The sequence below is a fragment of the Pipistrellus kuhlii genome, unplaced genomic scaffold (assembly GCF_014108245.1).
Source record: "Pipistrellus kuhlii isolate mPipKuh1 unplaced genomic scaffold, mPipKuh1.p scaffold_m20_p_15, whole genome shotgun sequence".
Lineage (NCBI taxonomy): Eukaryota > Metazoa > Chordata > Mammalia > Chiroptera > Vespertilionidae > Pipistrellus > Pipistrellus kuhlii.
The window spans coordinates 9,105,458-9,124,975 of record NW_023425460.1 but is presented as its reverse complement, the minus strand read 5'-3'; the positions used below and the strand labels follow the sequence as shown (position 1 = coordinate 9,124,975).

At 41.0% G+C, this 19,518-nt stretch overlaps 1 protein-coding gene across 5 annotated transcripts in view; it reads left to right on the top strand.

Annotated features, from left to right (window-relative positions):
* The first annotated feature begins 554 nt into the window (after positions 1–554).
* The window catches only part of MCU (mitochondrial calcium uniporter), a 170,404-nt gene continuing 151,440 nt past the window's right edge, over positions 555–19,518 (top strand). Inside the window, exons 1-2 of one of the 5 annotated variants that reach the window (XM_036437796.2) lie at positions 555–761; positions 17,664–17,779. In XM_036437796.2, the coding sequence (XP_036293689.1) occupies positions 606–761; positions 17,664–17,779 (272 nt within the window). In that variant the 5' untranslated portion in view covers positions 555–605. Of the gene's footprint in view, positions 762–16,257; positions 16,435–17,663; positions 17,780–19,518 lie in introns of those variants that run through there. The other 4 variants (XM_036437793.2, XM_036437792.2, XM_036437794.2 and 1 more) reach the window with 4 other exon arrangements.

Here is a 19,518-nt window from a genome sequence, read left to right as displayed (position 1 = left end):
ATTCCAATGGCATGTACTCATTCTGGGACTTTGATATCATAATCATTCTATGATATACTATGTTACTTATACTATGTTACTTATCACAGTCATTAAATCACCCTCTGATGTAGGGTTCATTTCAGCAGATCCAAATACCATCAGTGATGAATAATAATTCTGGACCTGTTGTTGAAAGTTCCAAGCATGCCTCGTTAATTATTATTAATTTGGTGACTATTTTGGCGACTTAGCACCCTCCCAGAGTACACAGCTTTGCACACATGCCTATTTTCCCAATTACCCTTATCACAGCTCTATCCTGGGTGTAGATGAGCCCAATCGAATATGCCATCTCCGCTGCTGCTATTCTGAGGGGCTCCAGTGACAATTACCAGTTCCCTAGAATTTGCCCGTAATTGACTAGGTCCCACCATAGGTAACTCTGGAAGTGACAGGCAGCCTCCAGTGTGGTTCTCCCGCCCGTCGATTGGACCTTGCAGGAAGCCCCGCCCCCTCAACTCAGTCCAGGGCTGCCGTTGGTCCGGCTCCGGTGAGTGGCAGGCCTTAGCTCCGCCCCGGCCGTCCGCTGCGCTGCCTGGGTCGGCGCCGTTTCCAGTTGAGAGATGGCGGCCGCCGCAGGTAGATCGCTCCTGCTGTTCCTGTCCTCCCGAGGCGGGGGCGCGGGCGCCGGCGGCTGCGGAGCGCTGACAGCCGGCTGCTTCCCCGGGCTGGGCGTCAGCCGCCACCGGCAGCAGCAGCAGCAGCAGCACCACCGGACGGTGAGCGAGCGCGCCCGGCGGCTCCGGGGAGGGCGGGGCGGCGCTGGCGTGTGGGAGCCGCCGGTAGGCAGGCCCGCCCGGGCAGCGGGCGAGTTCCCTCAACTCGCGGCCGCTCCCGGGGCCGCCGGGCAGCGCGGGGCCGCCGTGCCCTTCAGGCGCCTGCGGCGGCGACCAGGAAGGGAGGGCGAGCGGAGGAAGCCGAGAGGACGAGGAGGAGGGGCGACGGCGGGGATGTTCCCGCAGGACCGGGGACACCGGGGCGGGGAAGGCAGGGACTTGAACCTCTCGCTGACCCGCCCCCCGGCCGCGGTCCCTCCCTCCTGCTCCCTGCACAGCCCTGCCCCGCTGCTCCCGCACGGAGCCCGGTGCAAGTTGTCCCCCGGCCCCCGGCGCGGGCGGCCGCCGGTGTGTGTGTGTGTGTGTGTGTGCGCGCGCCGGGAGAGGGGCAGCGCCCGCTTCTGGGAACTGTCCCCGGAGAGCCGCCGGCACCCGCGGCGCCGCTCCCCGGGCCTCTCTCTCTGCCCTCCGGGGATGGGCGAGGAGCGAGATCAAACTTTATCCCTCCCGGCGACTTCCTGCGTGCCTGGGCACGGGGAGCGGCGCCCTCGCGAGGGATGCTGCATTGCTTCAGGAGGCAGGCTCCATCCCTCCCCGGCCCTTCAAGGTGCCCGGGGGTCGTCCCCCTTCGGAGGGCCGGTGCCTAAACTTGCTCCGGGGGCCTGGAAGGGGAGAGTGGGCAGCAGGCTAGAGGGAAGGCAATAGGACAAGTTATTCAGGGAGTCGGATTTGGTGGTTGTCTGAAGTCAGTTATTGCTGGTTTTCATTGGCTGGCAAGGATCGGGGAGTTTATGTATGAACAGTTTGTGTGTGTGTGTGTGTGTGTGTGTGTGTGCACGCGTGTGTGTTTGTGTGTGTGTGTTTTTTTTGTTTTTTTTTCAATTGCAAGAGACTCACTTGCCATGGAGTTCTAGACCTAACGAGTCTGCAGGTTCTCTTCCCTTGCACTTGCTAGACCCATATGTGCTGGTCTCTGGCCAACTCAGAAAGCGTGTAGGTTTCACGCCCTGGGGCTGAGTCCTGTAGTGTGTTCAGGAGAGAATCACTGCAGACAGCCCAGCCGGGTAGAAGCTGGTCCCCTCCGCCCTCCACAAATGCGCATCCACCTCCCCCCGTGTGCTGGTTGCATGGCTCTGGAGAGGAAACTGGACTGGGGGTTCTCAGAGAGGATACCCCAAGACCCATGACAGCAGAAAATTAAGTGTCGGAAAGAGCATTGTAAGTGCAAGATGGTATTGTCATTATCAGTCGTAGGTATGGACCCTATTCTTCACTCTTGTGAGAAAATTGTACTTCTTCATGTTTGCCATGCTGACATGTTGCTCTGCTGAAGCTTTTGGGTGAGAGCCTAGCTTCTTCACAGTTCAATTGCGTTTTGCATGTTTTATAGCCTCCAGTTATGTCTTCTCATAAAACACATGGGCACCCAACAATCTGATTGTATTTCCCTCTCAAATAATTTAAAGGCTTCCCAAGTTGTCTTTATTTCCATATTTTTTTTTAAACACATCTGCTGATTTTGCACAGTTTGTTTTTAAGACTATTTGGATGTGGTATTCATGGAGCTTTGAATTTTTAAATTTGTGCCTTGTACATTTTCCGCTGAGACTCTGTAAGGCTGTGTGTTCCTTGTGTGGGTACTTCATGGAAGTGTTCTGCTGTGCTATTCTGGGTAGGTAAAAGTAATGTGCTGAATTTGTAATGGAAAGAACAATGAAAGCGAAGTGTTATTTCTGAAGGGCAGAAGTGTTATGGGAATGGTGACTTGTAAATGAATTCCCCCCCCCCCCCCCAAATTTTACAACTGATTATTTAAGACATGTAAAGAGGTTTTGTTTGTGTGTATTCTGAAGCCATTATATATACAGCCGCCTCCATTTGTTATTCTATGATTTCTTACAAGATTCCATTTGAAAGGTATCTCTTAGAGATTTGTTTAATTTTTTATGCCTGAAATTAAGGCCCAAGAATGGGAGAGATGTGACCAGAATTACACAGGTAATATGAATAGTTTTGAGACTTCCACCCTCCCCCCCCCCCAATGTTTTGACTCCTTATTGTGTTCTTATTATTATGAAGTGCTCCTTCACATCTCTCTCCTCCCTCCCACTGTTTGTTAGGAAAATATTAGTATTATAAAACCCCATGAATGGGAATTCTTCCATAAGGAGGTGTTGTTTGAGGCACATGTATTAGGCAAATAGGGAAACAACTTGCTCTATCAAAGTCCCTGAGAGACACTAAGGTTGAATCTTGCTTAGGAGACATCCTGTGTATGTGCAGCAGATGGCACTCTGCATTGAACTAGATCACACAACCAGCTTGTGCCACTTAGGTTCTGCTGTAGTAGGTATGGCACATTAGAAAGAGGGGCATTGCAGTTGCGGTTTATTTTTTGCTTGAGAGGCATGTTTTTTTGAAACCCATTTATCTCCAGTTTTGAGAATGAGTTCTAAACAACACAGTTCAGCTAATTGGTAAATATAGTTGTGACGTTATAAAACATAACTCCTCCTCACCCCCATGAAAACATTATTAAACTGGGTATAAAGGAATAAAAGTACTGGGGCTTATTCAGTATCTTTTTTTAACACCACCTAGTAATTTTTCCTTCCCTGTTTGGAGCCCTCCAGCTTGTGACTGTAACTAAGATGGATGTAAAGTGTTTGTTGCATGCCTTTCTGTAGTGAAGGTGGCTGCTATTTTCAAGGATGGTTTTTAAAGGGGGACTGAGCTGTGTAATTCCTTTGCAAAATCAAACTTTCACCTCTGATTATGACAGTCTGACTGTTGGCATTTCCTAGCGGTCAACGGCTATGCTGAATTACTAAATCTTGTTTTCTTAAGTCTGTCACTGTGCTGTTACAGTTTGTGGCTGCCCCTCTGTTTTTTACACATTGTATTTCTTTGGCAGATATATCATTTCAGTTTAAACTGAAAGTTTTAGCCGAGGTTATATTGCCTGACACAGAGGCAAATCCCAGTTCTTAGACTGGGTTCCTCGTGTCTGGCCCAGTCTTAGTTTCCCAGATCCACCCTAGCACCAATACTCCACTGCACTTAAGGCAGTATCCCTATATCCATGCTGTTTACGCAGTTCTTACAGCTGAATTTCAGTTTTCATCACCCCTCTAACCCAAGACCCATTTCAGGTTAGAGACTGTGACCTCCGACTCCTCTTTGAATCTCACATCCTCACTTTGCACATAAGGAGACAACAGGAGCTAAGGGAAGTGACTTGATAGTTACATTTGTGGTTAATTACACCTGCCATTAATGGTGGGAGATTCAAGTTCTAGTTCTATTCTTGATTTGTGTGGTTCCTGGCTCTTAATTCCTTACTGTTGTTTTGTTGTGTCCTCTCTGAATTCTGATAGAATATATTATTTTCAGGACACAGATTGACACTTGTTCTCTAAATGCTTCATTTGTGGTACCTTATCTTACTGGGAAGATAAGGCAAGGACTGTGTATCTTATTACCCTTCTGTCTCTCAACTCCACAGTGCTGGGCATATGGGTGACACTCAGGCAAGCATTAATTGATATGTACCCTTTTGTCTGCTTGCTAGTGATAAGGCATGAACCTTCCCTGTTTTGCCTTGTTTAATGGCCTATTGCTTAGGCTGTCACATTTGGGTAATTGTTATTGCCAGAGTTGTCTTTTTGTATATTGCACTTCCTTATGATGGATTGATGGAGAGGGTGGGTAATATTGGACTAGTAGTTCTATAGTGGTGCTAGCTTTCTGTCCAAAGCCAGCTAAAGTATGATAACTAGCCATATTATTAGAAATACAATGTAACCTTGGTTCTTGAACTTAATTCTGGAAGCCTGTTTTAGAAACAATTTGTTTAAAAACCAAGTCATTTATTCCTATTAGAAATAATGTAAATTGAATTAATCTGATCCAGATCCCCAAATGATTTGTTTAAACCTTACTTGTATAGAGTACATATTAAATGTACTGTTTAATCTGTAAATAAATATTTAAAAACAAAAGAACAATGAAACATAAATGAAAATTTAGCAAAAAGAAAATGAAATGGACAGTACAAATGGGAATTTACATACACACTGGAACTTACCGTTAATGTTGAGAGCTGATGACTGAACAGGGAGCGGAGGCATGGAGGACTGTTGTTTGGGAGGAGAGTCCCTTCCGTGGAAACCTCAGGTAGCTTAGCTATTCATCTGGGTTCTTTCTCGTTTTTGTCTCTCTGCTCCACTAGAACTTGCTTCAGGCTCACCGGGCCTCTTTCTCACTAAAAACCTATCCAAGGATGTTTGTTTTTGCCTGTATTTTAACACTTACCTGAAGTGAAACACTGCATTGTCACCGAACAAGCTTATTGCACACTTTGCTGATGCTTTGTCAGGGTGATACAGTTATTTCAATAAAACTTTGCATTTCTCCCCATTCCCCAAGCATTTCCTGGATTAGTGAAATAGGAAAACCCTCCTTTCCCTCCTTCTCCTCTCCACAGAGCTCCTCAGCTACTGTCCGCTGCTCTGAAGGTCTTGGAGTCCCTGGGTGGTCAGCTCAGTGTTGAGGTCCTCCACCAACTCCTCCCCATCATCATCACCCATCTTCAACCCATGGACTTGCCCAGAGACACAGTATCCTCTACAACAGACACCAGCTCATCCTCAAAGACCTCAAAGTCTCTCTCAGCAATAGACGCAGGCCACAATTTCTTCCAGGCTGATTGCATGGGCCTGGAAGACACTCCACCCATGCTTTATTAGCCTCAAGCAGGTGGGGATGTTAAAATGTTCCTTCCAGAACTCCCTGAGGATTACATTAGTTTCAGAGGTCACCTCAAAACACCTCTGAAACAGTGTCTTTGTGTAGAGTTTCTTAAAACTAGAAACGACCTGCTGGTCCGTCCATGGACTGGATGAAGGGATTGTGTTCGGTGGCAAGAACCTAACAGTGAGGAAGCTGTGCTCCTCCAACGGGGCCTCTGAGCCTGGACGGGGGCAGAGTGTTGTCCATTACAAGTCCCCGAGTGGCCATTGTTTTTCTTAGAGGCATTTCTTCACACTTGGGGCAAACACTTCATGAGCCCACTCAAAAAAATTGCCTGGTTACCCAGGCTTTGCTATTAGCTCTCCACATCACATTCAACTTGTTTTTCATGACATTATTTTTCTTGAAAACACATGACATTTTTATTAAATTCAGAATGATAGACAATTAGAGGCTTAAATTTAGAGTCCCCACTCCCATTCCCGCACAACCTCACGCCAGCGGGTCCTTCGCTCGTCTGTGTCCCAGCAGTGACTTCTCCTCCTGGGTGAGGTAGGTCATCTTTGGCATTTCCTTCCACGGGAGGGCTGCCTCCTGAGATGTGAACACTTGTTGGGGAACAAATCTTTTGGCCTCTTGTATTCTTGAAATTCTGTTACAAAATTATCAGTAGCTACTTCGTTAGAACTGGCAGCCGCCCCATGCCTCTATATATTATGAATGACACTTCTTTTCTTAAATTTATTGAATCATCCCTATTAGCCTTAAACAAATCACTTTCAGCACTCCTGCCAGGGGTGTCTTTCCAGAGGTCGGTATGCAGCATCTTTGCTTTTTCACATATCATTGCCTCTGAAGTGCTGTCACTGTGACTGCTTTTTGTTTCTCCAAATCAACAACAATGTTCTTGCCTCTGTAATTGCCTGTGACCCTTGTTTAGTGAGCACTTTCACACCCTTAGCAACACCACACTTTTGATGGCCTCTTTATGTATTAAAATTATGCTAATTGTTGATTTTATCATGCCATACTTGGTTGCCAGATTAGACATGACAAACTCCTCTATCAGATTTTGCAATTATTTCTTTTTTAAGCTCTATTGCTATTTCACAACTTTCCTTTTCACTTTGCTGCTGTCACTAACCTTCTCAGGACCCATGGTGACTTCCTGTATTTAATAATAATAAGCAGCAATAAAAAGTAAAAAAGTAACTGGTGTAAAAATTACACAAAATATTCACAGGACAATTTCCTGATATGTTAACTATGCAAGGTTTACGGTAAACTGAGTTGTACTTGAACATTCTCTCCTTTGTCTGAGAGATGCATGACTGATCAGACAGGTATCAATATGAAAGGGTTGTTGCATGGGTTGAGAATCGAAATTTTGTTCTACAGCCGAGACATTTTTTCTGTGCACAACTTGGTTGAGAACTAGTTGTTCAAGATGGCAGATGTTTGAGAACTGAGCTTTGACCGTATGTGTTTGAATCAGATTCTATATTTATTGCTATCTTAATCTCTAATATTAAATTTTTAAGGTTCTAGATAAATATGTTTAGAACAAACTTGTGTTTTAGAATGCAAGCATCTTTTTACTTATCTCAAAATTTTGCTTATTTTGAACCCCATAAAATATTTAAATAAGAAAATTTGGATCTGTTCCACAAATTTTGATTATTTGACCTTTTCTTTCTCAAGAACTCTACTCCAAATGAAATCTAAATAGAAAATGCAGCATCAAAAAGGGTGTATGTCCAAAGCAACAGATTGAATGTGAATCATTTTGGTTTTGGGGCTGCCTCATGTGTGAAGATGAAGTTAAGGAGTGGTCATGGTCTTTTGCAATAGCACTTCATTGATACCATTATCTGAATAACTGCCGAGATGGTGCTTTTATTTCTTTTTATATTGTAATTTTGCAGCCCTGTGGGTTTTCTTAGAAATTACTATTTGTTGATTACTAATCAAATTACTAATCTTGATTAAGGGCAAGATTATCTTTTGAGATCTTGAAATAGCCACTCAATATAAGGGAATTCTCTATTTTTTACTTGACTGATGAATACCATACCATGGCTCATGGACATATTAGAATTACTGGAATAGCATATTATTAGGAAAACTAAGATGGAGGATATTTAGAGCTCAGAAAGACCTGGTTAAGGAAACAAGAATGTAAGAGTGGTGAAATGGCTTTTCCCTTAGCAGCCCAGCAAGTCACTATGGAGCTGAAAATGTCTCTCATCAGTTTCATAATTCTGAAATACATTTAAAAAAAGATTAAGATGAAACTGTTTTTTAAAAGTGAATTGCGGTCAAATTCTTCCACTAAGTACCTAAACCAGTGGTTGGCAAACTGCGGCTCGTGAGCCACATGCAGTTCTTTGGCTCCTTGAGTGCGGCTCTTCCACAAAGTACCCTGTGCGGGTGTGCATGTACAGTGCGATTGAAACTTCGTGGCCCATGCGGAGAAGTTGGTTTTCGGCTCAGAAGAAATTTCAATCGTTGTACTCTTGATATTTGGCTCTGTTGACTAATGAGTTTGCGGACTACTGACCTAAACTAAAACTCAGTCTTGACTTACTCCCTGATTTAGATCAAGCTTGATGACATCTGTTAAAAGCCTGTCCTCTGTAGGTTGAACACAAAATAGAAACAATGCACTTATTTGTTTCACTGCAGTTTGTTAAGTACTGACAGTGAGGTAACTTGTGTAAAAATTAAAGTTGACTTTAAGCAAAGTAATTTAAATAAGTTTAGTGAGTTATTGACCTATAAATTGTATTCAGACTTGAATTTTTTTCTAGTGATAAAAATATAAATTGGTAAATTACATCACCAACTGGGTCTAATAGTATGCCAAAATTGAACTTTTTCTAATGCGGTTCTGGAATAATTGGATAATATGACATTGCATTTTGATACCTCTCTTAAAAATAAGAACCTTTCCCAAAGGTTCTTTAAGGGCATTAATGTTTTAATGTTTATTAATCAGAAGAGTGGTATTTACCTTTCATTCTTTGTTTCCATACTTTTTCTTACTATTTATTGACCACTTTATTGTTTGGGGATCACTTGTAATAATCACCAGAAAATTGCAGAGGAGCGCATTAGGTGTATGAGGCTGTCCAGAGGACAGTCTCCGACATGCTTATAGATTACATGATCCTTTAAACTTCATCTTTGCCTTCTAAGTCAGGTCTACATTAGACTTCTTATTTATTGATCGTACGTGGTGTTATAGGATGTTTGAGAGTATTACTGTTTGCTTTAAGCTTTAGTTTAGAGAAAGTTAATGTGATTGATAATTGGTCAAAGAACAGGAAAGCAAATAGGTTAGTTTGAACTCTGTGACCTATACAGTCAGAGGAGTAGATATAGAAGAAAGCATCTGAAGTCTGAGGGCATTGTGTTACCTCGTTTAATATTTACCATAACCCTTCAAGAGCATTATTGTCCCAGTTTTACAGATGAGGAAATTGAGGACGAGATAGGTTCACTTCTTAAGTGCCATAAACTTTTAGTGCTAGGGATATAAAGATGGACAAGACACATATTTTGGAACTGAGACTTAAGTCTCAGTCTGGCTAGAATGAAAGCCGTTCGACTCTGGTGTCAGTGTGAGCGCTGCTTTCCTTGCATCTTCTCCTTCAGCATGTTTCTTTCTGAAGAATCGACTATAGTCTTCTTTCAAGAGATCTCACCATCCTTCCCACTAACTACTTTCCTTAAATCTGATTCTCCACCTTCCCCTCCAGGGATTAGCTGATGAGTCTCAGGTATGCTTTTAAGGTATCTTTGTAATTTAGTTTAGGATTCTAAAAACTCCCATTTATTGAGCATTGCTTCTAGGTCAGACACTTTTATAACAGGCAAAGCACTACCCACATTGTACAGAGGAGAAAACCAGGACCTAGAAAGGTTAAGAACCTGGAGTCAGTTAGAAAATATCTGTTGAAACTCCTACTCTTTGTGAGATGCTGTGCTGGGAAAGAGAACTGCCTCTGAAGTGGTTGGCCTGTAGACATTGACAAAAAAGACTGTAACTGGCTTTGTGCCTTTCCCCCTCTTCATGGTGGTGTAGTGGGAGCACTTAGACCTGCCTGCAAGAGCTGGAGAATATTTCACAGGGGAGGCCGCACTTAAGCTGAACCATGAGGAAATACAATGTTGGCCACATTCTAGGCTCTACCAAGACCTGACATGAAGTATGAGGAAGTAAGTATTTTTGAGAAACAGCCAGTAGTTTATTACAACTGGACTCTGGGTACAAATAGCTAGAGCCTGGCTGTTGTGGCTCAGTGGTTGAGAATCGACCCATGAACCAGGAGGTCACTGGTTCAATTCCTGGTCAGGGCATATGCCTGGGTTGCACGCTCAATCCTCAGTGTGGAGCATGCAGGTGGTAGCTGATCAATGTTTCTCTCTCATCATTGATGTTTTTATCTCTCTCCCCTCCTCTTCCTCTCTCTGAAATCAATAATAAAAAAAAATCCTATATAATAAAAGCCCAGCAACTGAACAGTGAATGACCAGAACAACTGGTTGACCAGTCGCTATGATGTGCACTGACCACCCGGGGGGCAGATGCTCAACGCAGGAGCTGCTCCTGGGTGGTCAGCGCACTCCCACAGTGGGAGCACTCCTCAGCTGACTGGGATGAGCGGCACTCCCACAGCAGGGATCCCTGCAGGCCATGCCCCCACCAGTGCACGAATCCTGTGTACCAGGCCTCTAGCAAATAAATAAATATCTTAAATAGCCAGGGATTAGCTGGACAGTAATAGTGATATCAATAATAATGTTTATCAAATACACCATTTGCCAAGTATTTTATATAGATGATTTCACTTAATCCTTGTGACAACCAACAGTAGTTACTATTATCCTTGTTTTACAGATAGTGAAACGGAGTTACCTCAGACTGGTAAGTGACTTGCCCAGGATCACAGCTAGTAAATGACTTGCCCAGGATCACCCAGGTAATGAGTGACATATAAACCCAAGCAGGCTGGCTCCAAAGCCTGTCTTACCCATTGTGAGGGAATTAGAGTGTGAAGGGACTTGTGAAGGAGTTGAAATTTTATTATATGGGTAAGTGTTTTTTTTAAACTCAACCCACAGTAGAAATACAGTTTATATTATGACCCAGCATGTGCATGTGTGTATAAAAAAAGTTTTATGAAACAATATTTTAAATTTGTATGAATGATACATAGTTTCTATCATGTTTTGTTAACACTGGTTGGGACCCACTTAAATAGATTTTACAATTTAAGCCACAGTTTGGAAAAATCCTACTAGTCAATAGGTGAGCATCTGAAGAATTTCAAGTAGGGCAATCACATGATCAGGTGTGTGCTTTTAGGTAGGTCACACTGGCTGCAGTCTGAGGACTGGATTGGAGAAGAAGGGACCAGAAATCAGAGAGACCAGTAAGGGTTATTTTAATGGAACAGGTAAAAGATGCCTGAATGAGGTAGGGCAGGAGCACTGGGGAGAGAGAAAGAGGAATAGAGAAAAAGAAGTCTTAGGAAGTAGAATTGGTAGAACTCGGTGATTGAATGGGGACCATCAGCTCATACTTGGTAGAAAAGAAAGTAATTTTAATTCAAAACTTATCTGGCTCTATTCTTCAGGCACTGAAACTGTGTGTCTCTTTACATACTGTTTGGTTGTTTTTTCTATTACTCTACTTTTATATGTAAAAATTGCTGACCTGGCTTAATTCTTTTAAAATGATTTTTAAATTTATATAAAAAATTAGATGCCCACCTCATCCCCACATTCCTGCCTTCCCTCCCCTGCCATGTGCCATTAGAATCTGGAAGATTTGCACAGCAACATGAATAAGTTCACATAGCATACTGAGCACTCAACAGATCTTTGTTGAGTGTGTTCTGTGTTATACTTTTCCAAAGCAGAAACTCTTAACATTATGTTTATTAATTAAAAAAATACTTTTGAGTAATTTTCTTTGACTTTGTTCTCCTTATCTTTTCATTTTTGTAATATTTGATTCCCTTTAGGGGATATTGAACTTTGTATGTATGATGGTATTTAATTTTTTTACCTTAAAAAAAGGCAAAAAATAACACTAGTTATTCATAAGCATGAAATCTTTTCTCAGTAAAATTTTAGCAATCTTTTTAAAAAAAATATTTTTATTGACTTCACAGAGGAAGGGGAAGGGAAAGAGGGATAGAAACATCAATGATGAGAAAGAATCATTGATCGGCTGCCTCTCGCATGCCCCACACTGTGATCAAGCCCACAATCCGGGCATGTGGTATGACTGGGAATCAAACTGTGACTTCCTTGCTCATAGGTTGACACTCAACCACTGACCCATGCTGGCCAAGGTTAGCAATCTTTCTTTCCACGTTAGAAGTGTAGATCTGAGTTTTATACTGCTTCTGCTACGCCAGTTTCTCAAGAGAGGTATAAATAATAATATGTAATTGAGAACAAGTTATTTGGAGTGATTCTCTAGAATTTTAAGTAACCAGGCACCTTACTGCTTTTATTTTTTTAGAAAGCACATATTCTTTTCCCTTCTAGGTATTATAATACAAAGTAAGTATCTATTTATTATGACAATTTTAAAGAGATATTACAATATCTATGTTACCAGAAAAAATTGTATTTGCAATGTAGTTGGTGCACAGTGGAGTGCCTCGGCCTTTTTAAATCTCATGGGAGCAAAGGATTGCAGTACCATTACAGAATTCTTTTAGTTTTGGTGAGATAATTATGTAAATGAAGAGATAGAAGTGTTAATAGGTATGTGTTTGTGCCTCCCAGTCACCAAAATAAAGGTAAGTAATTGAAGAGGATTAGGAGCCTTGTGGTATAATAGAGTTAGGCTCGGGGTTTTCTTCTTTTCTATTCCATTATCTTGTTATATGTACTTGGGCAATTGACTTAACCTTTTCGATTTTAATAAATAAGGTAAGCCTAAAGAGCTTCTTTAATCCTAAGTCATATATCATTTATACTAATAAAAGGGTAATATGCTAATTAGGGTGGATGCCTTTTGGATGTCCATCTGACATCCATCTGGACAAAGCCACAGTGGCTGTGAGGGCTCCCCGACTGTGAGAGGGGGCAGGCCAGGCTGAGGGACCCCGCCCCAGTGCACGGATTTTCGTGCACAGTGGAGTGCCTCGGCCTGGCCTGCAGGATGGGCCGAAACTGGCTTTCTGAAATTCCCCGGGGGTCCCAGATTGCAAGAGGGTGCAGGATAGGCCAAGGGACCCCACCAGTGCATGATCGGGGTCAGGGAGGGACATGGAAGGTTGGCCAATGGGGAGGGGCCACGGGAGGGCTCCAGGTAGTGTCTGGCCCGTCTTGCTCAGTCCCGATTGGCCAGACTCCAGCAGCAAGCTAACCTACCTGTTGGAGCATCTGCCCCCTGGTGGTCAGTGCATGTCATAGCGACTGGTCAACCAGTCAACTGTCTGCCCCCTAGTGATCAGTGCACTTCATAGTGAGCGGTTGACCGGCCTTAGCATATCATTAGCTTATTATGCTTTGATTGGTTGAATGGCCGACTGGCCAACTGGACACTTAGCATATTAAGCCTTTATTATATAGGATTATAAGTAATTTTATGTTATTGGTTGGCTTGTATAAAATCATAGACACACAAGTATAATGTACTTGCTTATTCTTACAAGAGTTAAGGGCTTGAAGTGAAGAAAATAGCCTTTCATTTCCTTTTCGGGAAGTTCATATTGTTACTTCTCACATTGTGATGAGCAGTTTGTCCTGCATTCCCCTTAAACAGGTCATTGTGCTTTTAGTCCCAATTCCCCCTTCATCTCTTTTCAGTCCAGACTGCTGAGTGAGTGGGGGAGAGGGGGGATGTGTTGGGGACTCCATAGTTGTAGACACAAGAGAAGGAAAAAAAGCATTTAATGTTGGAATGTTGAGGGAAGATGGGACTGTTCTAATAATTTGTTAATTCTGAGTTTTTGCCAGCCAACCTGAGTGTGAAAACCTTAATAAATGATTAGCGCCCCTAATTGTCTATTCTCCCAAACACGGTGAACTAAGCCTAATAGTGTCAAGAACATAGATAGTCAGTGCTGGATAAATGAGTCAGTGAGCTTAAAGTCCTAGAGGCTATTGTCTAAATCACTCCGCCCTGTGAATGACGCGCCTGTAGGGCATCTTGCTCTTTGTGCCTGGATGCTACAGTGGTGGGGATCACAGAAATAGGAAGAAGGAATTACTTTCTTTGATTCAGGCAGCAGCTAGTAATCTTAAAAGAGATCACCGATTGTGCTGAAACAAGCTGGACTCTGTAAAATGCTAAGTTAAAATAGTAATGAAAAAGACTATAGTGCTATTATGTTATATGTAATTTAAGAAATTGACCTAATGCATTTACCTGGCAAGTATTTGAAGTGAGTAGGGGAAAGAGGGAAGAGTGAAGATCGAGGCACTGCAGAAGGAAGAAAGGAACTATTTGAAAGAGAAGCTGCCAAATCTGGGTTTCTTACATATATATATTTCCAAGGATGACAGATTTTTGGAGGTGTTTATTTTGGAACTATTCTGTGTTTCCAGCTGCCCCCACTGTATCCTGTATCTTGCACTGCCAGAATTCTGCTAGCTGCCATGGAGCAGGGCTGTGGCAAATGGCCAAGTGTGATAAAAACTCATTTTTCTTTTTGAAACAGTATAGATGTCAGAATACTTTAAAGAAGTATTTAAATATAGGTTGACTGGAGTTGAAGTAGTAAAAACCTAAGGAGATGATTGAAAGTTTTTTATTTTAATGTAAGTGCATTTCTTTTATAAACAGAATACCAGCTTTTATCTGTCTCTGTTAGTTTTTCTCTTTGTTTGCTTCTCTTTCCCTGATCTTGAATGCTGGCACTAGAAGCACTGAATCGACAGGATAAATGAGTTTTCTGATCAGGAAGAGGTGGTGGTATTTTTTAATTTTTATTTTTTAGGGAAATCCATATACTCTGTGTATATGTCTTATTACATGGATCCACATTAATAGTTGGGTTTTGTTTCTTTATTTTGTTCTTATTTTAACCCACAGGAAACGAAATCTCCCCCCCCCCCTACTTCCAGTTCTGACTTAAGCTTCAAAATAAAATGTCTAAGGATAGTTGAGATATTAAAACAGAATTACATTATAACATATTGCAGAATTTTAGAATATTCCTTTATTAGGTGGAGAATTGAACTCCAGGAAGTACATTCTTTAATTTTAATATCTCATTCTGCATTGGTGTTTGAGTAAAAATGAAATCAAGTTCATAGTTTGGCCAAGTGCCACAAAGACAGGTGAGCTTTAATGGCTTTCTTTTTAATGCTTGCAAGGGCTTTTAGCAGTAAAAGGGGGAAAATAAAGGCAACTATAATAAATCTCTTACCTATAATGAGTTTTTGGTTAGACTAAAAGTAGAGACAAGCTAGAGCCCTGAGTTATGAATCTCCAGGTCACATCACAGCCAGCATCAGAAAGTAGCAGAACTGCTGAAAGAAAAGACAGGAGACTACTACTGCTCAGCAGGCTGTCAAAGAAGCTCACCTGGAAAGGCCCTTCTGTCACCAGAGGGTTTCTTTTGGGGGAGGGTGGTGAGACAGTCCCTTCATAAGGAAATTATATTAACATACAAGGGGAAGAGTCTTTTTAAATTATGTCATGTCTGTAAAAACAAGTAAAATAGCGTATTTTATCTTGAGAAATTAAAACTACAGCTGTAATTGCTGCCCCAAGTATCCTTCCTATTTCCTGTTTTCTCTCCCAGAAGTCACATCCTCTCCAAATTGGTATTTACCATTTCCATGGGTTTATGTTTATGACATATATATATGCCTTATATAGTATTGTAAGCATGTTTTAAATCTTATTTAAGAAGATATCAGACTGTATGTATCCTTATGCAATTTGTTCTCTGCTTAATACTTTAAAAATATTTAAATTTCATTCATTTTTTACTTTTAACTTCTTGTGGTGTTGCATCCTGTGTTTTACATATTTAACCATTCTGTTGACTGAAAGTCCCTTTAGCTGACTATTTGGGAGGCGGCAGGGAAGAGGAATACAATGTGTCATCTTTGAAGTTAGCCTGGGAATGTTGCTTTGACTTTCAGAACAGCCAGTTTCCTTTTTTGGTGTGGAATGTCCTCCTTTACCATATCCCTGGGAAAACCCTTGGTACTTCCCAGGAGAAGACAGAGAAGAGTAATGTTTCATTACACAGATGAACATGTCTTGTGTAAAATGCAGAACAGCATCTGCTGCATACAGCAAGCTCATGAGGGATTAAGCTGCTGCAGCAAAATCTTGGTTTTCTGTATAAAAACTCAGATTTTTCAAGAGCAGACAAGTTATGGATGGAAACTTGTTGGAATTTATTTATTGTTTCTTTTCTGTGCGTTTGAATAAACTGCAATTTGAAACTTCCATATTTTGCAAAAGGGTATGTGTCTTAAGTGGTAAAAAATCTTCTTGAATTGTGTCTTGGTTTTGTGGAGCAAAGGAAAACAAGGTCCAGGAATGAGGGGAGTTACTTCTTTTTGAGTCAGGTAGTTGGTGTGAAAGAAATATTTCTTTTAATGGTAAATCATATATATGATTTATATATATGCTAGTGTGTATTCTTACATTGTAGTCATTGTTTTAAAAAGGCAATCTCTGATAAATATTTTTTCTTCTTTGATCGTTTTCTTCTTAACGTCTTTGATAATGGATTGAAAATTTTGCAAATACACACACACAGCTTCATTCAGGTTGTCCCTCCAAACAGTTTGCTGTAGTGCATTAACCAGAAATGCTGACGCAGCAAGGGAAACACTAATAAATGTGATGCTTTCCAGGACTGTGGCCAAGGTGAGGCAAACACAAGCTGAAATTGAGAAGAAAATGTTAGTTAGGCTCTCAAGATGTAGTCTGGCCAGATATGCTTGCTATTAACAGTTACTATCCCATTCTAATTAAGTTAATTGAGGCCTGCACAATTTGAATCACCAGACTATCTTAAAATGTGACCCAGCTGTAAGCATTTGGAATAATGCAAGAATAGTCTTTAGGCTAACACTGATTTAGAATGAAAACTCAAATTATTGGATACATTTTTGTGCCTCAAGAATGATTAAGCTTAACTCCCTGTTTCTTCCATTGTGGTTCTGAAGGAAATGACGCTGAATGGACCTGCAAGTAAAAGAAAATATTTCTTTTTTGGTAGGAATGATTAGCTAAAAAGAGGAGAGGAGAGATTGCTAATTGAGAATGATTTTTGTTTTTTCACTATTGGTGCTTTTCATACAAATCACGCAAATATATATATTTTTCATAATTATTTTACCCACAAATAATGTAGGTATGAGGAGAAGAGTAGTGGTTTGAAAACAGGCTTTTAAAAAAATTATCGTTTTTATTTTTGAATGATCTCTTATTCAATTTGCTGAGTCAAGCCTTTTGAAACACAACTTCTAAACCAGAGAGTTGTGTGGCTAGGCAAATGAATCAGAGTTTTTTTTTTAGTGCACCAAATAGGTTTTGCAAACTTGTTTCTGAAACTAGTCAAAGTTCCTGAATGAATTTGGAAAGCCTGAGTCTTCTATTGCCAGGGTACCCTTAAGTTTTAAAAAATATTTCTTATTCTTCATTGTTTATTATAGTTCCATTTGTGTTTTGAATGCTGGATGCATAGAGATGGGGCAAAAAAATTTTCCTTTTAAAAAAAAATTTTTCCCTTTAAGATGGTTTTTAGAAGTATTGGTTTATGAGTTGTTGCTTTAGATCCTCTATTTTTACATCTGTATGGATTTACTATGTGATTATCAAAGATTCAGTATTTTTTCTGACAAAATGTATATTTTAGTTTCTCATAACCAATCTGGATTTATTCTAGGTTATAACTCAAATTCTTTTTAAAGTGCCCTTTTGTCTTAAGGGTCACTGTAATAATAACCAACTGGCAGCTAAGATTGACCTAAGTAATATCTTTTCACATTTTCTTTTCTTTTTTTGGCATTATTTGCTGAGGTGCCCATGTCACCAGGCTCAGGAGGGGCCTTTTCCTTTTACATTGACTTTACTTTTTTCTATTCTTTTAGGTCTTTTACTACCATTGCTACAGTGGTTGGCAAGATATCGTTTCTACCTCACTCTCCATGTACCATGCCAGTGACATCTTAGCTGCTAGAGTGTGGAGCTGGCCTGTGGGAGTCAAGTAAGTGCCTTTTTTACTATTTGGCATGGTTTTTGCTTACTTTGCAAAGCCATGTAGAGGAATTTTTTAAGATTAGTTTTTAAAAAGGCACTTGCTTGATCCTTGTGGGTTGGCTCTTTGCTCTAGCCTGCTACTGAACACCTGGTGGCCAACATGGTGATGAGTTTAGCGAGGTGACTATTGCAGAAAGAAACATTTTTGTGGGGTAGACCCTAAGGGCTGACAGATCTGATCTTGGCCTGATTAGACCTTGTATAGATGAGCAATCCCTGCCCCATCTCAGAATCAATCAGAACTTGTATTAGTTCAGTTAGTTTCTCTGGCCTCTTGGAAATTTAACAGATTAAGGGTTCATTGGCCTAAACCAACTGGGTTGTATGAAAAAAGAACAGTTCTCCCAGGAGAGCCAATGACCTTGACACTTACCTGAATTAGTTTACCTTACTGTATAGGAGTGATATTTGCCCTTGATGAGGTTTGGATTTCTGTATTTATTGCTAAAGTTGCTAAAACCTGGTATTTTACTTTTGCAGGTCACCTTGTAAATTTTGCTACATAAATTAACACATCCCCTGTTATGTCATAACAACCATGTAAGGGAGAGTGTTTTCCTGCTCTGTCTTAGGTATTGGTGATGTGACCTATTCACGCAGGGAAACTTGAACATTCTCAGGTATGTGAAGATCATGATTCGTAAGCATTTGCTTCCTGCAAAAAAACCCAGTTTTTTTCAGTGTGAATTCATGATGTGGTTTTACAAAATCAGACTTGCCAGTTGATGTTCCTTCCCCTGATATCATAGTGCAGAGATTGGCAAACTATAGCTGGGACTACTGTGTTTTTGTAAATAAAGTTTAATTGGAACACCAATAGATCTATTCACATATTGTCAGTTCACATGTTGTTATATGCTTTTGGCACTATGACAACAAACTTGAGTTGTGACAGAGACAAAGCCTGAAATATATGACTCTTTAAGAAAAAAATTTGCCAACTCATGCTATAGAAAGAACCAAACTTCAAGTTGCATTTAGATATAAACTTTCTATAACCACAGTTAAATTCAAATAGTCTTCTAAAGGGAAAGCCAAGGCCTGTGCCATAATGCTAAGTAGGAAGTAACATCTGCAATATATATATAGTGGGATTGCTAATACAGGTTAATAAAGAGGAAAACTATGTATGACAGCAGTCCACTTTTTGTTGTATTATCTCCCTGCCCCTATCCCTCAGTAGGTGTAAACATTCGTTGAGTGGTAGGATATTATTTTTCTTTCTAGACACTCTAAAGGTTTAGAGATAATGATAAAATATTTAACTAGGATCGTGGTCGGCAAATTGCGGCTCCCAAGCCACATGCAGCAGTTTGGCCCCTTGAGTGTGGCTCTTCCACAAAATGCCATGGCCTGGGCGAGTCTATTTTGAAGAAGTGGTGTTAGAAGAAGTTTAAGTTTAAAAAATTTGGCTCTCAAAAGAAATTTCAATCGTTGTACTGTTGATATTTGGCTCTGTTGACTAATTAGTTTGCAGACCACTGAACAGGATAGCTGGCATAGCCAAGAAGTGATAAGGTGCTCAGGACAATGTTCAAGGACCTCAGAGCAGATTAGTGGCAGAATTCAAAGTAGAGGCTAGATCTCCGCCTTCTTGCCCAGAGGTCTCATACCATATCAGGGCTGTTTGTTTTCCCTTCTAGCTGTTAAGACAAGTCTTTTTTGTTTCCCTTTATTTATCCCTGA